A 19,044-nucleotide genomic window follows, 5' to 3' on the forward strand; every position below is an offset into this window, starting at 1 on the left:
GCTCTGGTGTTCATATGAAATTTAGGAAATACTCTTTAAAATCCTGGCTTCCAGAACTGGGTGAAAACACCATAAAAGTGTAAAACAAGCAAATACACACCCCCCAGAACAAAAACATTTTGCTTCCCTAATGCCTAAATCAGAATCTTTTCTCAGTTTTTTTCTGCAATATCAGGCCAACTTGGATCTATAGAATTTAAGTTGTTATAGACTGCCCTGCAGGACCTCTATTTCATTGAGGTCCAGTCCTTCTCTTTAAGACCTGTTGGTGCTTGCCTGCAGGGGAAAAAATTGCCATAAGTTATGGTAACTTAGTAAGAATCAAATTTTGCTTGGCATGAGCCCACTAAACCCTCAAATTTCGTCCCCTATTTGTTTTTCTCAAGGATCCAAGCACCAGTACTTTAGATTTTAAAGACTTTACTTACTTGGACTTATTCATTAAGTTGTAGCCAGCTCCCCACCCCCCTACTTCTTAGGTAGAGCTGGGGAAGAACAGAACAGAATGTATACCAAATCCTAAAGGAAAGGAGAGAACTAACTAAGCATGCCCAGCATTCCGTCACAAGTTCATCAGTTTACCTACCTCATTCTCAGGAGGCCAGTAGGAATAGGGAAGTGTCCGATGCCAACAATATGGGAGTAGCAGGAATCCCTCTTCATGGAAATCAGAGAAGTAAGGAAGTATCAAATACACTAGCAGGTATTCTTCTTTGGAACACATTGTTCTCAAGAATGCTAAGACAACCTTTCTCCAGCATTTTTTCCCCTACTTTATTAATCCCTCTTCCTCAGTTTCCCTTGCAGAGAACTCTTCCTCTTTATCCAAGCTGCTAACATTAGAGATTCATTAAGGGCCTTTTTTATATTTTAAATCCATTAGCAAGTTCCATTGGCATTTTCTCCAAAATACATTCCTAGTGTAGCTGCCTCTCACTGTGTCCTTTATTGAAACCCTAGTCTAAACCATTCTTCTCTCCTACCCGGAACATCTTTCTAATTAATCACTCTATCTTTTGTTTTTTTAGTCCACATCATAAACTGTATCTTTTAAAAACATAAATCAGACTATGTCAAGTCTCTGCTTAACATTATTCAGTGACTTTCTTTTTTTCCCACTAGAATAAAATTCAAACTAAGTAAGTAAGGAGTCTGCAGAGTCCTGTGGGATATAGCTCCTGTTTCACTGGCCCCAGTTCCTACCATTTTTCTTGCTTCAGCCACTGTGGCCTTATTTTTGTCCTTTGTACAAACCAAGCTTATTTCTGTTACAGTCTTTGAACTTTCTCATCTCATAATTGAGCCTCTTTCCCTGACTACTTGAACTCTTCCCCACCCATTGCCATATTACTTCTCTTTAATTTGCTTTATTATATTCATTTTGATGTTAGGCATTTGTGATCTATGAGATTTGTGAAGGCAGGAACTCCCTTCTTTTTTACTGTCATGTTCCAGCATCTGGAACTGTGCCAGGCATAGAGTAGTTGCACAATAAGTATTTCCTGAGTAAATGGTGGAAGGAAAAACATAAAATACTTTAATAAAGGTGTAAAGTACAATAATAAATTTATAGTAGAGTATTTCTGTGTTGATTATCAAGGAAGGCTATCAAGGAAGAAAGGTGACACTTGGCTAGACATAGAAGAGAATAAATAGATTGCAGTGGAAAAAGTAGGTAATAACAAAAAGTAGGTAATAATAATAATAAAAGAAGGTAATAACTAAATCCAGGAGAAGGAAAAAGTATGAGAGAAAACACAAGGAAGTATATATTCAAAGAAAGGCGCAAAAAAAAAAAAAAAAAAGAAAGAAAAAGAATATAGTTCCCCTGAATGTTTCCCTACTTGCTTTGTTTCGTTTGTTTTGCTTTGTTCTGGAATTTAACACACTATTTTCAGTTGAGGTCTTTTGTCTTGAGAGAACAGTCAGAAGTTGAAGTAGAACAGCAGAGTCATTGGCTTTGGCTGTTTCTTTTTGAAAAGTTAAGAAGTTGCTTAAGAAATGCAAAATTTGTAGAGTATATGAATTTCAGTTCAATATATTTTTATCACTTTATTACTAGTTTCTTTGTGGCCCATTTGGATCCTTTCTGGAAGTAGGCATGACATGAATTACAGGCAAAACACTTAAGGTCTTTTTCCAGCTGCATTTTTAATTTTCTTCTGCCCATTTTTTAAGAGGAAATTCTGAGGGAAAAGAAATAAGTAAAGCCTAGTTGTTGAGAGATTTTGATAGAAGACAAATTTTCTACTGTGTCAGAGTATTATAGTGCTTTTGTGGGAGATTTTGGAGAGGTTTTGTTTTTGTTTTTGTTTTTATAGCCACGTTCCAGAACAGCATCAGTGTTCTTTAAGGGACCAGGAAAAGTGGTGATGGTTGCCATTTGCATGTAAGTACTGAAAAATAAACTTGTAAAAATAGAAATATATTCTTTTTAATGTGTGTATGCCTGAATAGATAAAGTTATTACTTGGTAGGGAGCTATAGAGTTAGAGGTTCATGTTGTTTTAGGAGGAATCGAATAAGCCTGTATTGTTAGTAAAGCAGTGGGGGAAGAGTAGGAGTCCACAGAGGCAGGCACTCACGCTTGTGCTCTATGTACTTTTGATATTGTTAAGATCTGCATTGCTACCTGAAATTGTTTATTTTCACTGAAATTGGTAGAATATCTTTTAAAATGTTAAATCAGCCAAGCTTATTTTTTGAATAACTAAACCAACCTAGGTTACAGATACTGAAGAATATATTCATGCTTGTTTTCTCCCATTTACCTGGAAGAACATAATTATTGATTTTTTTCTTTTTCCGTCTGTCTTCTTGATTCCTGTTACATTGTTTACCTTTTATTCATTTTGCTAATCACTTTTTTTTTTTTTTTTTTGATACTGGGGATTTAACTCAGGGACACTTCTATCCCTGAGATACATTCCCCAGCCCTTTTTATTTTTTATTTTAAGACAGGATCTCACTAAGTTGCTTAGGTCCTCACAGCTGAGGCAGGCCTCAAACTTGTGATCCTTCTGTCTTAGCCTCCCAAGTCGCTGAGATTGCAAGTATGCACCACCACGCCCAGCTGATCAATCTATTTTAAGCTGTATAGCCAGGCACAGCCGCATACACAGTGGCATAAACCTACTGACTCTGGAAGCTGAGACAGGAGGCTTGAAAATTCCAGACGAGCTTCAGCATCTTAGCAAGGCCCTAAGCAACATAAAAGCATTAATTCTATAATTCATTAGTTCTTTTATTTCTTAAAAATATGTATCAGAAACTATAAGAAGACCTGGATATGTAAAGATACAATGCATGATTCTTTAAGATTTGCAGGGGTACTAAACTATAGCAAGGGCATTTACAATAATGTAAACAAGGGATGATGATGTCATGATGGGACACATGGAGAGACACAGACAGATTCAGTGGGTACTTAAAAAATATGGTCAAAGATGATACCCAAGTTTCTCTCTTTAGGCATTGGGTAAATATTGTTCCATTCACTGAGAGAAATGCTAGAAGGAGGGCAAAGTATGGACAGAGAAAATATTTTAGTTTGAGGTATCTGTAGGTCAGATGTAGGTGATCAACAGGACTAGTTCTTTTTTTTTTTTTCTTTTTTGTAGCTGTAGATGGACAGAATGGGGTTTTTGTTGTTGTTGTTGTATTTTTATGTGGTGCTAAGGATCGAATGAAGTGCTCACTCATGTTAGGCAAGCGCTCTGCCACTGAGCTACAGCCCCAGCCTGGATTAGTTCTTTTTGCTAGTAAAATAGGGATAGTAATTATAGCTCTCCTTGTTAGAGGAATATGTATAACATCTATAACCTGGTTAGTATAGTACCTGGTGCATAAAATATACTTAATAATTATTATTGTTAATGTATATTGGTCTAAGCTCAGGAGAGAGAACTAGGTTAGATATTTAGAGTCAAAAATTATCAGTATTCATATTAGTATTTAATTATTCAAATGATAATTAAAGCCACAGGAGTACTTGAGATCATATGGGGAATAGTACATATAGGGTGAAGAAAAGCCTCCATGAGAAATCCTTGAAGAATGCTGACATTTAAGAAGTAGGTGGAGGAACCCCCACTACAAAGTTGTGTCTTTGGTTCTCTGTCTTTGGACACATAAGAATTAGCGGTAAAGAAATATAGATTTGGAAAAGTCTGGGGGCAGCTCATTCCCCATGGGCTTAAGGTCAGTCACCCCACATAGAAAAGGGAAGGAAAAAAAAGTGGAGGAAAAAGAGCCTTCAACGGAGAGAGGAACAGTGAGGCACAAGGTAGGAAGAAAGCCAGGAGTATCAAAAGTGGCAAATAGAGGTTAAGGAAAGTACTAAAATATTTCTAGGACTTTAATAACAAGGAATAGTTGCTAGTATTGATAGGAACAATCTAGTAGGATGTTGAAGGGAGGAGACATTGTGTAGTGAACCAGAGACTTAGTATAAAGTGAGGAAAACTGAGACCATAGAAATAAATTAGATTTTTTTCCCAATAAGTTATTTGCCCAGTGTGGTGGCCTCTGCTTGTAATCCCAGCTACTTCGGAGACTGAGACAGGAGGATCACAAGTTTGAGGTCAGCCTGGGCTACTTAGCAACACCCTGTCTTAAAATAAAAAGGCCTAGGGATTTAGTTCAGTGGTAGAGTGCTCTTGTGTTCAGCCCCCACTATTGCAAATAAATAAATAAATAAATAAATAAATATCTGAAGTGAAGGAGAGTGGGAAGGGGAAAGGATAATTGGAGGTGTACAGTTTTCTTATTTACAAAATGTGGGTGTTAATATTTGTATTATGGAGTTGTAATATAGCATGGTAGGTGACAAGCACAGTGCCTGAGATCAGTCATGTTAGTCATTACTGTTGGAATCTGAGCTCCTCTTTTTCTCTGAGGTAATCCTGTTTATTTGAGCATTTGGGTCTTCTAGTTTTGACCCAAGGCTATATAATTCTAGGTTTGTCCTCAACTCTGGCATCTCCCTGCTCAACAGAGGTTTACCAAAGTCTTGTCTTTAATGCTGGCCTCCTGGACAATATCAAATGCAGATTCTCTTTTACTTTTCATCTTGTCCAAATGCAGAATACCCTCTTTTCTCTCACATTCTCAAAATATGGTCAAGTAATTGTTTACATATATTGTGCCTCTTTATGTGAGTACTTAATGGTACCATAAACTATATTTCTCAGATTTGTACTCTTGTTATGTGAATGGTAATAATTTCTTTTAAATTTACTTTTAATGGACTTCAGTCAATTAAATAAGCTTTTGGTGAAAATTTTTAATCTAAACCTATGCTAAATTGTTCTCTCTCTCCCCTAGCAATGGTTTAAACTGCTTCTTTAAATTCCTTGCCTGGATTTATACGGGTTCAGCAAGTATGTTTTCAGAAGCTATACACTCATTATCTGATACTTGTAACCAGGTGAGGATAAAAGCTTTTTTCTTACTAATTTTAAAATACATATTTAAGCTTTAGTCTGAAAGTTGATATATTTAAAAACAGTGATTCCTATAGTTGGTTTATGGTAGAAAAGGAAAATTGTTTTACTTTTGAGTGATTAAGTACAATTGGCTTTCTATATCTGTGAGTTCTACATCCATGGTTTCCATATCTTAAGATTCAACCAAAATTACTAAAAAAAAAAAAGAAAATTGTATCTGTACAGAACATGTATATTCATTTTTCCTTGTCATTCCCTAAACAATTTGGTAATTATATACATAGCATTTATACTGTGTTAGGCATAAGTAATATAGAAATGATAAATAATATAGAAATGATTTTTTAAATGAGAGGATGTTTGTAAGTTGTATGCAAATTATACTATTTTATATAAGGGATTTGAGCATTCAAGGATTTTATTATCCTTGAGTTGTCTTGGAATTAATTCCCCAATAATATAGAGGGTTATCATTATATTTTAAAGCAGATCATTAGGCTCTGAGAACATCCAGCAATGGAATGTGAAGTATGGCTATCAGTTACGAAGTGGTTACAGGTTTTTCTAGAAGAAATTCTTACATTGAGTAGAAATTTGTTGTCTAAATGAGTTCTTAATGACTCTAAGAGTCAGTAAATTAAGTTTTTGAGTAAAGATATAAAATAGTGGGAAATTACAGTCACATGAGTTAAGAAGACAGAAATGAATGTTCAGGGAATCTGAAGTGACTCCATTACAAAGCAGAATTCAATAGAGGAAGGAACTAAATAAGACAAAAATCTGTGGAAGTCTTATATAGGGATTTCCTTGAGTTGAGTCTTTGCTGAATGTTAATTCACACATGTGTAAGGTGTAGACATTAGTCTGGGTAAGAAACCATCATGGAGCAGCAATAAGCTGAGTAAGTCCTAGAGCTTACACAGGACTGAAATACATTCAAGTTCTGAGAGGTGAGATAAGAGGGTCCCCATTAATACCCGGTCAACAAAAGGCTCTTACCATAATAGTGGAGGTAAATTATCCTTAGTTGTAAAGGCTATTTTAATAGAACCCTTCCTAACAGACCTCCCTAGATCAAACTGATATGCAGACAATTTAATAACTTGTCAGAAGAAAGCCCTACACTCTTTAAGGAAGATAGGGAAATCCTAACATTCAGTATAACAAGTATTACATGCACAGTGTTTAGCATACAATTTTAAAAAAACCTACTAGATGGTCCAAGGAGCAGGAAACTTTCACTCATAATCAGAAAAAAAGTCAGTGAGTAAAACAGTCTATTTGATGGATGATAGAATTAGCAGACAAGGGTATTAAACAGTTATTACCTATGTTTTTGCATTGAAAAGAAATGTGAATGTAATGAGAAGAGAAAGGGAAGATATGGATAAAGAACTGAATGAAGTTTTTTGAGCTAAAAAGAAAAATGTCAGAAAAAATTCACTGTATAGAATTAATACCAGATTAGATAATGCAAAGAAAACAATTAGTCTTGAATTTGTAACAGTACAAAACATTCTAAAACCAGAGAGAGAAAAGATGAAGAAATCCATAGTAACCTATAGGATAGTATCAAGAGAACTTGATCAACTTTTAAGGAAGAAATAATAGTACATAGATTTTCAGAAATGGAGAAGGAAATTCTTTTCAACTCCTTTAATGAAGCAGAACTTTACAAAATCATTACAAGAATAAAGAAAAATAGAGAGACCAGGATCCCTCATGATCATGCTTCAAAAATCTTTAAAAATACAGTCAAATCTAACACTCTGTAAAAATAAGTATAATCTAGTGACTATAATTCCAGGAATGTAAGGTTGGTTTAATATTTATTATCAGTAAGTTTAGAAGGTTAATATGCAGCTACCAGTGCATTTCTACTATCAGAAAATCAATGAGAGAAATACGACTCTTAAAAATTTCCATTAGTAGTATCACAAAATACTAAATAAGAAATCTAATAAAAGATGTACAAGATCTTTATACTGAAAATTATAAATTTGGAGAAATTTTAAAAGATTTAAAGAAATGGAGAGATAATACTATGTTCACATGGATTGGATGCCATGGGATTAATATGTAAAATTTTCCTAAAGTAATCTGCAGATTTAATGCAATCCTAATTATAATCCCTACAGGCTTTTTATACAAATTGACAAACTGAATAAATTTTAAAATTTTATTTGGAAATGCAAAGAATTTAGAATATGTAAAGCAATCTTGAAAAGAAATTCAGAGGACTTCAAGTCAGATAAAGCTTAATAATTAGAACAATGAAATATTGGCATAAGAATTGACAGACAAGTAGCCATGCACAGTGTCACAGGCCTGTTGTTCTAGCAATCAGGGAGCCTCAGGCAGGAGGATCACAAATATAGGCTAGCCTGTGCAATTTAGCAAGACTCTTGTCTCAAAAAAGGGCTGGGGATATAGCTCAGTGATAAAGTACTCATAGGTTTAGTACCCACTACTAGGGGAGAGGGGCAGAAAGAATTGACAAATAGAACAGAATAGAGATTCTACCAACAGATTCACATTTACATTGACTTTTTTGGTGGGGGAGATTACTGGGGATTGAACCCAGGGGTGCACTGTTCCTACCCCTGCCCCCAGTTTTTAAAACTGTGAGACAGGGTCTCCCTAAGTTGTTTAGGGCCTCGCTCAGTTGCTGAGGCTGGCTTTGAACTTGTGATCCTCCCACCTCAGCTTCCTAAATTGCTGGGATTATAGGTATGTGCCATTGTGCCCAGGGAGGTACCAATGTAGTTCAGTGAAGAAAGGAAAACTTTTTTTCCTTTTTTAACAAACACTACTAGAAATTTTAGATATCCATATGGGGACAGAAGGAACCTTGACCCATATGTGTACAAATCTGAGGTGGGTCATAGGCTCAAATATAATAGCTAAACTGAAGATTCTATAAGAAAATATCTTCTAGACTCTTGGATAAGCATAAACTTTATAAATAGGAAATAAACTATACCATAAAAGTTGTTTACAAATTAAACTTCATGAAAATTAAAAACCTTTTCTTATTAAAAGACACCCTTAAGAAACTAAAAAGGCAGCCTAGGGTTGTAGCTCAATGATGGAGTGCTTGCCTTGTATGTGTGAAGCACTGGGTTTGATCCTCAGCACCACATAAAAATAAATAAATAAAGATATTGTGTTCATCTACAAACTAAAGTGAAAAAAAAAAAGAAAGAAAGAAACTAAAAAGGCAAGCCATAGACTGGGAGAAAATTAGTCACAAAACATATCTGACAAAGAATTGGTGTCTAAAATAAAGAACTTATACAACTCGGGAATAAAAGATAACTCAATTTTTTTAAAGATTAAAGTTTTGAACAGGTATTTCACAAATAAAGATACATGAGTGGTGGCCAGTAGACACATGAGGAAGTGCTAATACTATTAGTCACCAGAAAATATATACTAAAACCACAGCAAGACCCTCTGTTCATCCACTATAGTGGCTAAAATTAGAAAGCCAGACAATCAGATGTTAGTGAAGATAGAGAGCAGCCAGATCTCTTAGACATTGCTGGTAGAAAGAAAATGGTCCACTGTTGAAATGTTTGGCATTCTCCTATAAATATATGCCTTTCCTGTTGACCCAGCAGTTGTACTCCTAAGTATTTACTCAAGAGAAATGGAATGAATGTCCACAAAAGACTTGTATGAGAATGTTTATAGCTGCCTTACATATAATGCCCAGAAAACTGGAGTCCATCCAGTGCCCATCAACATCAATAGGTATAAACAGTCAATGAAATATTATCTGGCAATAAAAAAGAACGAACTACTTATCTAGTTGGTAGCATGTATGCATCTCAATACTGAAAGAAGGTAAACACAAAAGAGTACTTATGATAAAATTTGAACTATAATTTAAATTTTTTAAAATGGTTGTTTCTCTTGTGGGGGAAGATTAAAAAGAGGCATAGGGGAACTTTGGGGGATGATGGAAAGGTTCTGTCTTGATAGGAATGTGTTACAGAGCTGTGTACATTTGTTAAAACTCAAAAAAATATAAACTCAGAATTTGTGTATTTCACTGCATGTGAATTTTTTCTCAAAAATAAAAATTTTTATGCCAAGCATGATGGTGCACTCCTGTAGTCTCAGCAACCCATGAGGCTGAAGCAGGAGGATCACAAGTTTGAGCCAGCCTCAGCAACTTGGCAAGACCCATCTTAAAATAAGAAATAAAAAAAGCTGGGGATGTAGATCAGTGGTAAAGTACCCTGGGGTTCAGTCCTCAGTACCCCCTAAAACTTTTTTTATATACAAATGATGTTACTGAGTAGAAATTCTATAACATTAATATTAGAATTAGTATTAATTTTTAGAAGTTTGATAAATAATCTTCTGCTTTTATTTTCTAAAAGGCCTATTTTTTAAAGAAATTCATCCAAAATATTTAAAGACAAAATGATATGATGCTAGGAATTTGTTTCAAAACATTTATGAGGAAATAGATATGAATTAGATAAAATAGATTTCATCATATATTTATGGTTGATGATGCTTAGAAATGGAGGGGTTGAGTTTATTGAAATGGTCTGTCAGATTTTTTGAATTGTTTTATCCATCCACCCATCTGTATATTAGAAAAGCAAAGTGCAAAAAGACATGTAAATTGCGATAAAATATTTAAGCATGCACACCCCTTTCTGAAATAGGGCACAAACATATTCACAAAAGCAATATAGAAGCTGGATGCTCACCTATAATCCCAGGAACCCAGGGGACTGGTGCAGGAGGTTCAAAAGTTGAAGGCCAGCCTCAGCAACTTAGCAAGACTCTGTCTCAAAATAAAAAGGACTGGAGATGTAGTTTAGTGATAAATCATCCCAGGGTTTAATCCCCAATACAAAAAAAAAAAAGGATAAATTTAAAAATATACATAGAGATAAAGATAAACGTGTGTGTGTGTGTGTGTGTGTGTGTGTGTGTGTGTGTAGAGAGAGAGAGAGAGAGAGAGAGAGAAAGTGTCTGAAATGTACTCCAGACTCTTATTAAATAATCCCATCTCCTGTATTACTTAAATTTCTTTAAAGTGAGCATGTATTAGTTTTGTAACTAGAAAAAGAAATGAATTTTTGTAAAGGAATAAACAAAATAAGAAAAAAAATAAGTTTGAAACCATGTGGTATTAAGTGCTTTAAGAACTCCTGAGGGGCTGGGGTTGTGGCTCAGTGGTAAAGCGCTTACCTGGCATGCGTGAAGCACTGGGTTTGATCCTCAGCACTACATAAAAATAAAATAAAGATATTGTGTCCACCTGAAACTAAAAAATAAATATTAAAAAAAAGAACTCCTAAGTGAAGAGTATGCCTTAGAGTTTTCAAAAAGGCTTCAATGACAAAGATTTTAATTGGACCTCATACAGTAGATGGAAATTGTATCTCTCATATCCTTTTGAAAACTGTTCCTTTTGAGATCTATAATAACATTTCTAAAAATTTAATTATTTGCAGTATTTTAATGCCATATTTTTTCTTCTTGAGCAACAAAACACTTCCAGCTTTAAATTCGACCTTTATCTCTAATGATGATTTAGTTTCACAATTTGAGAGTTTGTTTTGAAAGCTTTTCTGCTAAATAATATACAGCACATTATTTAATATTAACTCACATGAGTTTATTGAACACTTGAGTTTTCAATGTAGTAAGTGTTTAGAAGAAGACATACTCCTTTGTCTTGTAAGCAGGTCATATGCACTAAAACAACTGGAAAGGAGGTAGGGTCATGGCTCAGTGGTAGAGCACTTGCCTAGCTTGCATGAGGCACTGGGTTCGATCCCCAACACCACATAAAAAACTAAATTAAAAAAATAAAGGTTTTGTGTCCATTTACACCTAAAAATATTTTTTAAAAACCAAAAACTAGAAAGATCTGCCAAGACAGCATTTAACAGCTGCATGTATAGTAATGAAGGAATGTCAAAGGGAAGGTTTGATTATGGAGCAGTGAGCACTGATGATGCTTCTTTGCCACTAGATGTTAGTACTGTGTTGTAGTGGTTATATATACATTAACAAGTGTGGGGTGTGTGTGAAAGATAAATGTGCAGGAAAAAATCTAGAATGACACCTACCCAACATAACTGTGATTCTACCTTACCTCTGAGGGAGAACAGGATTACGGATGAGCTATGAGGTCTGATTTTTATATGAATATATGTGGCACAAATTTTGATTTATAAAATAGTTATTGAGTGCTGGGGTTGGGCTCAGTAGTAGAGCATTTGCCTAGCATGTGTGAGGCACTGGGTTCGATCCTCAGCACCATATAAAAATAAATAAACTAAAATAAAGGTCCCTTGATAACTAAAAAATCAAAATTAAAAAAAAATATTGTTGATATCCCAGACTTTATTACATATGCAATCTGAATATTAAGGATTTAAAAATGATTAAATCCTCATCAAATATTTCATAAATATTATAAACATATACATATGTATACATGTATATATACATTCATAGCATAAGGTGAGTTCATCACTATTTTAATGTACAAGTTTAAGAGATCTATATTTCTATTTATTTAGGATACTAGGGATTGAACTCAGTGGCACTTGACCACTGAACCACATTCACAGCCCTTTTTTGTATTTTTTGTTTTGTTTTTAAATTTTTTATTGATTTTTTTTAAAATAAATGACAGCAGAATGTGTTACAATTTTTACTACACGTATACAGCGCAATTTTTCATATCTCTGGTTGTATGTAAAGTATGTTGATACCAAATCCTGTCTTCATACATGTACTTTGGATAATGATGTCCATCACATTTCACCATCCTTGCTAATTCCCTGCCCCTTCCCTTTCCCTCCCACCCCTCTGCCCTATCTAGAATTCATCTATTCTTCCCATGCTCCCCCTCCCTACCCCACTATGAGTCAACCTCCTTTATCAGAGAAAACATTCACCATTGTTTTTTGGGGATTGGCTAACTTAGCATTATCTTCTCCAACTCCATCCATTTACCTGCAAATGCCATGATTTTATTCTCTTTTATTGCTGAGTAAAATTACATTTTGTATATATGCCACATTTTTTTTTATCCATTCATCCATAGAAGGGCACCTAGTTTGGCTCCACAGTTTAGCTATTGTGAATTGTGCTGCTATAAACATTGATGTGGCTGTGTCCCTGTAGTATGCTCTTTAAGTCCTTTGGGTATAGACCGAGGAGAGGGATAGCTGGGTCAAATGGTGGTTCCATTCCCAGCTTTCCAAGGAATCTCCATACTGCTTTTCATATTGGCTGCACTAATTTGCAGTCCCACCAGCAATGTATGAGTGTGCCTTTTCCCCATATCCTCGCCAACACTTATTGTTGTTTGTCATAATAGCTGCCATTCTGACTTGAGTAAGATGATATCTTATAGTAGTTTTGATTTGCATTTCTCTAATTGCTAGAGATTTATTTTGCATTTTTTAAAAAATATTTTTTAAGTTGCTGGTGGGCCTTTATTTATTTATATGCAGTGCGAGGAATTGAACCCAGTTCCTCACCCATGGTAGGCAGTTATCACTGAGCCATAACCCCAGCCTCATATTTTGTATTTTATTTAGAGACAGGGTCTCACTGAGTTGCTTAGCAGCTCGCTAAGTTGCTGAGGCTGGCTTTGAACTCAGATCCTCCTGCCTCAGCCTCCTGAGTCATTGGGATTACAGGCATGCGCCACTGCGCCCAGCTATATGTTCCTTTTAATTTACTCCCATTTTCTTAGTTTAATTCACTGAAGAGTCACCACCTGTAATTTAGATAATTCACCCTCCCTCCTTGGGAATCTGTCTTTTTTAAAAAAAAGGACTTATAATATTCTGTGTATTTATGGTAGGATTTCCAATATCAAAACGTAAAAATCCAGTATCTATTTGTTTTGACCATTTTTAAGATGCTTTATTCTCTATAAATTTTTTATAATTTTTAATAAAACTCATCTTTGAGGAATTTGGTTATCTGGAAGCCTTATATATCTAATTATTTGGTATTATACTGAAATACAGGAAGGTCCTGAATAAGTCAATTAAAATTATATAGGGCATTCATGTAGAGGCTTTGCATTCTTATTAAACAAATAGTTCTAATGAGGTAGATAGTTTTATAGATTTCTAAATTCACATCAAAGTATAATGGATGGTACTTACTACAAGCAAGCATACTTATATTGAGAAATTCCAATGGATAACTCTTTAACAATGTATAAAATTCAGAAATTAAAGAAGGGAAGGAAAGTTGAAGGCAAGAAAGAAAGGGGGAAAGTGGGAATCTGGCTATTAGAATTAAACACATGTTAGCAATTTACCATGTTTAGGTTTTTGTTTTTTAAGAAATAAAACTTTGAGTTGGGGTTGTGGCTCAGTGGTAGAGCGCTTGCCTTGAACGTGCAAGACCCTGAGTTCGATCCTCAGCACCACATACAAAAATAAACAAGTGAAATAAAGGTATTGTGTCCAACTACAACTGAAAAATAAATATTAAAAAAAAGAAAGAAAAAAGAAATAAAATTTTGTGTGGGTTGCATACTGAGGATTGAATTCAGGTCCTTGCACATGCTAGGTAAATACTCTTATCACTGAGCTATACCCCCAGCCAAGATATATAATCTTAGTTATTATAAGTTTTTCATCTTTATTTCTTCCTTTCTATTCCCCAGATAATCAGTGCCCTGTGCACATTGATGTGTGTATTTCCTGTGCATGGTTTTGCTACAAATATACAAATTCGTATACACAGTGCATACTGTCTAAAACTTTTTACTACTTTTTGTTTATACAGCTATACTAGTTATTTATCTTGTAAAAAAATTAGATACTACAGACTATCCTAACAAACTTGAGTTATAAACAGTTAAGTATAGGTAACTTCAGACCTTTTCTTGTGCTTAATAAGTAATTTATTAAAACTACAGAACATGAGTTGTTTTATATTCTATGTACTACCTAATTTGCTTTTCTACCTGCTTCCACTTTGTAGTAGGTCTAGAAGCTGTTTACATGTCAGTATAAAAAGCTCTGCCCCATCCACATTCTTTTAAAGTATTGTAAAAGTAATTTAAGGTTTATTACTTGTTTTCCCAAACTGATGGATTTTAAAGTTGCTTTTGTGTTTTTCATCTTTATAAATAGTGTTGTTTTGAGCCCTTTGAGATTCATTTATTTTTCTGAGTACTGAAAACTAAAATTGCTGGGCCATTGGACATGTGTTATGGAGTTTTCTTGTTGTCAAAATTGGCTTAATCATATAATATTTTCCATCTTGCTAATGATTATTTACGCTTTTTCCTTCTTCTCCATAGGGTTTACTAGCATTGGGCATCAGTAAGTCTGTTCAAACACCAGATTCTACTCATCCGTAAGAATATTGCCTTTTTGTTTCTTTTTTTTGGCAACAAGTTGTTGAAATCAAAGGAACTAAATTTTAGAAACCTCCTGCAATTTATATATCTGCAATTTGTAAAAGATCTGACCATTTCTTCTACTGTAGTATCTAAAATGTAGGACTAACTGTTGTGCCTAAGTAAATTTAAGGTATAATTGAATATGAATTTTAAATTATTTTAATGCTTTGAAACACAGCATGAAGATCTTTTGTTCTCCACATTTGATAATAATAAAGCACTTATTTGGGACTTAGAGTTCTGTTTTATTTCGGTCCAGGAAGCATACTTCAAATGTAGACTAATAGGCTGCCCAGTCTAAAGTTTTGTAGATAACTTTCATTAAATATATACTTATTTTAATCCTTTTATTTTTATTTTAAAATATCTTGTTTATAATTTAAAATTATGTATTTGTAAAAGAGTATACATTTTAGAATATATTATTTTGAACCATATCAATTATTTGATAGTTTTTTCTTTTGCTTTTAACAACCATCTAAAATAAAATATTTGAATTTTACATGCATCATTATGTTTACTAGTTTTATTAATAGAATTTGATCAATCTTAGAATGAAAAAAATGCACTTTGGCTGGGTGCAGTGGCACACACCTATAATCCCAGCAGTTCAGGAGGCTGAGGCAGGAGGATTGTGAATTCAAAGCCAGCCTCAGCAAAAGCAAGGCACTAAGCAACTCAGTGAGACCCTATTTCTAAATAAAATGCAAAATGGGGCTGGGGATGTGGCTCAGTGGACGAGTGCCCCTGAGTTCAATTCCCTGTAACCCCCACAATGCACTTTTATTTCTGTGAAGGTGTCTGTATCTATGCTTTATAAATGCCTTTCCCTACTTGAAAGAAAGCACTCCTGTTATAAATAATAACATTTTGAATATACTATAATAATCAATCAGCTAATATAGAGAACAACTAGTTCCCTAATCTGCTAATTGTAATAGCAGATTAGCTATTAGCTAATAGTAAAATTGCATTTTACTATCTCCAAAAAAAATTTTTCCTGACCATTGTTATATGCCAAATATTTAAAATCAGAAAGTAAAAATTTTCAATTTTATGTTGTGAAAATTTCTTCTTAGGCTATTTTTAGTTATTTACTTTAGTGCTGCCCAATAGAATTTTCTGCAGTAATAAAACTATTTTTTATCTGTCCACTACTTGTGATTATTGAGCACTGGAAATGAGTCCAGTGCTAATGAATAACTAAATTTTGATCTATATTTAGTTTTAATTTAAATTTGAATAGTCACATGTGGCTAGTGACTTAGCACATTGGACAGTGCAGATCTACATGATAAATTTTTCAATAAGAGCCTAAAATTTCTTGAAAACAACTGAAATGAAATTATGCCATTTAGCCAGGTGTGGTGGTGCAGGTCTATAATCCCAGTCGCTGGGAGGCTGAGGCAGAAGGATCTCAAGTTCAAAACCAGCCTCAACAACTTAGTAAGGCCCTAAGCAACCCACTGTGACCCTGTGTCTATAAAATATTTAAAAAGCTGGGGATGGGGCTTAGTGGTTAAGCACCCCTGGCTTCAATCCCCAGTACCAAAGGGGGGAAAAAAGTTATGCCATTTAATTTAGATCCTAATTTACTTTAACTTAAATAAATATGTATATACTATATTGCTTTGTAGGAAACTTTGGAAGTAAGTTTTTCTAAATCAAACTGGTAAAACGAGGAATTTTTCTATGGCAAAATTAAATCTTTTTTTAAAAAAAGAGTAGTTTTGATTGAAAATTCTTATTTGAATTTGCATATGCCAAAAGGGTACAGTAGAATTTGGGTTTGGGAGTAAACTTCCCAGGAATTATTCTTATGAAGAAGTGATTGTTTTTCTCATATATTTTTAACTTCCTTGTATGATACTTACACTAAAACAAATTAATGTACATTTTAAACAAAATCCTTAGAAAAATAATTACAATTTTAAGAAATTAGCCATAGAACCACCCAGAAAACTGAAGCTCTTGGTTCTAGTAATAGTTGACAGTTACTGTTTGCTAAACTATTCAGAAGCAGCAATAAATTGTATATACCAAACTGTTTAGTTTTGAGCCTCAAATTACAGGTAATATAAATCACAGATTGATCACAAGACCAAAATATTCCACTAGAAGCTCTGTTACAAGGATATTTAAATGTCATCCAATTCATTAAACATCTGAATGTATTTTTTTAAATGTTCATTTTTTTGTTTTAGGTGGTCACAATATCTTTATTTTTATGTGGTGCTGAGGATCGAACACCAGTGCCTCGTGCATGCCAGGCCAGCGCACTACCACTTGAGCCACATCCCCAGCCCCACTGAATGTATTTTTTGAAAATTAATTTTGATAACATAATAGTAAAGAAGTCCTAGTAAATCAAAATACACTATATGGAAAAAGAACTAGAAAATATCTAATTTAAATGACATTCTCTTTACTTTTATATTACTTTCAAAGATCTTGCAGTTTTTTTCCCCATTTTATATTTAGCTTTTCTGTTTTGTATTTGGCACTTAACATTTTGTTTAAATATAAAACTTTAACATTTTGATGTTCTAAGAATTTTTTTTAAAAAAACTATTAAACACATGTTTTGAAAGGAAATCACTTTTAGTTTTGCAAATTGTATTCTTTTAATTTTTCAGGTATGGATTTTCAAACATGCGCTATATTTCTTCACTAATTAGTGGTGTTGGTATTTTCATGATGGGTGCAGGACTCTCTTGGTACCATGGAGTTATGGGATTGCTTCATCCTCAACCAATGGAATCCCTTCTATGGGTAATCCTCTTTTCTTTTCTTCCCTCATTTTTGAAGTAATATGACATAATGACTTAAGCACGGTAGAATGCCTTTGTCATATTGGTATTAAAGAACAGGAATAACATACCTTCTTGATTGTGTGATGTAGGGTAATGTATCTATAGCTATGTTTTTTTTTAGAGTAAGACATCTAAATCTATATAATATTTTGTGATATTAAACAGAAGGATCTCTATATGGAAAGTTTTTTTTAAACTTTTTTTTAGTTATAGATGGACTTTATTTATTTATTTATTTATATGTGTGCTGAGAATCGAACCTAGTGCCTCACATGTAGTAGGCAAGTGCTCTACTACTAAGCCTCAACCTCAGCCCCATAAGGAAAATTTTTAAGCCTGACCTTGTTGATTAGAATCTTTGGCAGTTCTATTAACTTCTTCTGTTTTGATTTGCTGTTGAAGAACAAACACACCTCTGTTCTCTTTTAGTTTTAAGAATAATCTCATGTCAATAATTAAAATATCCACTCTTATGTTACTAGTCATAAATTGGAACTGCATTTAAAAGTTAAAGCATCTCCTTTTCTCAGTAAGAAGCCTGCCTGCATTGAGGGATTGGAAAGATAGAAGGACAGTCACCTTCTGTATGGCCCTGCCTTTGTCTCCTTCCTTTCTCCTCTTCCCTAAAGGCAGCTCCAAGGTTGTGATAGGAGACAAAAAAGTACTGACACAACAGTTTTATTTTGCTTTGATTTCCCCTGGCCTTTGTAGATGTTTAAAGCTTTCTTTGTCTTTCATGAACATTTCCTGGAGATTACAATGCTTGGCTGCTCTGACTAGCTCCCCTGACAAGCACAAATTTCATAGCACTTCCTCTAACTCAGACATTATTTGAGGTTGCCCAGCACTTGGCAAGAATACCTTTGTTACAGTTTATCTTTTTCCAAAAGAGTCCTATTCAGGGCTATATATCTGGGCCTTATGTTTAGTCTTTTTTTTTTTTTTTTTTGTATTGGGGATTGAATTTTGGGGCACTTTACCACTGAGCTTCACCCATGGCCCTTTTTATTTTTTAATTTCAAGACAGGGTCTCACTAAATTGCTGAGGCTGGCTTTGAACCTGTGATCCTCCTGCCTCAGCCTCCTGAATTGCTGGGATTACAGGCATATGCCACTGACCCAGCTAGACATCTTTTAACATGCCTTCTGTGGGAGTGCAAATTTTTCCCCAAACATAATCGCCTACTCCGCTGACACAGCTGACACAGTCTTGCCTTGAGATTTCTTGTTCAAGGGAGCTTCAGACATGCTATCTCCAAACTCCTGGAACACATATCAAGCTTTCTGAGCAACCTCAACAGCTCAACTGCTTGCACTGAAGAAATCTTGACTTTTGATATCCTTAACTTCCAGCTCTTCTTAA

The 19,044-nt window shown here is 34.3% G+C and overlaps 1 protein-coding gene and 1 non-coding gene across 2 annotated transcripts in view; both read left to right on the forward strand.

Moving 5' to 3' along the window:
- Slc30a9 (solute carrier family 30 member 9) overlaps window positions 1-19,044 on the forward strand; it is an 85,384-nt gene that overhangs the window by 43,174 nt on the left and 23,166 nt on the right. The window contains exons 8-11 of the mRNA XM_027938467.2: window positions 2,322-2,389; window positions 5,326-5,428; window positions 14,767-14,822; window positions 17,505-17,640. Of these exons, the coding sequence (XP_027794268.2) occupies window positions 2,322-2,389; window positions 5,326-5,428; window positions 14,767-14,822; window positions 17,505-17,640 (363 nt within the window). The remainder of the gene's footprint in view (window positions 1-2,321; window positions 2,390-5,325; window positions 5,429-14,766; window positions 14,823-17,504; window positions 17,641-19,044) is intronic.
- On the forward strand, window positions 4,089-4,218 carry LOC114100815 (small nucleolar RNA SNORA38). The gene has a single exon (XR_003584143.1). It is a non-coding gene; the product is annotated as a small nucleolar RNA SNORA38 (small nucleolar RNA).

This window comes from Marmota flaviventris, chromosome 7 (genome assembly GCF_047511675.1).
Source record: "Marmota flaviventris isolate mMarFla1 chromosome 7, mMarFla1.hap1, whole genome shotgun sequence".
NCBI classification, from domain to species: Eukaryota; Metazoa; Chordata; class Mammalia; order Rodentia; family Sciuridae; genus Marmota; species Marmota flaviventris.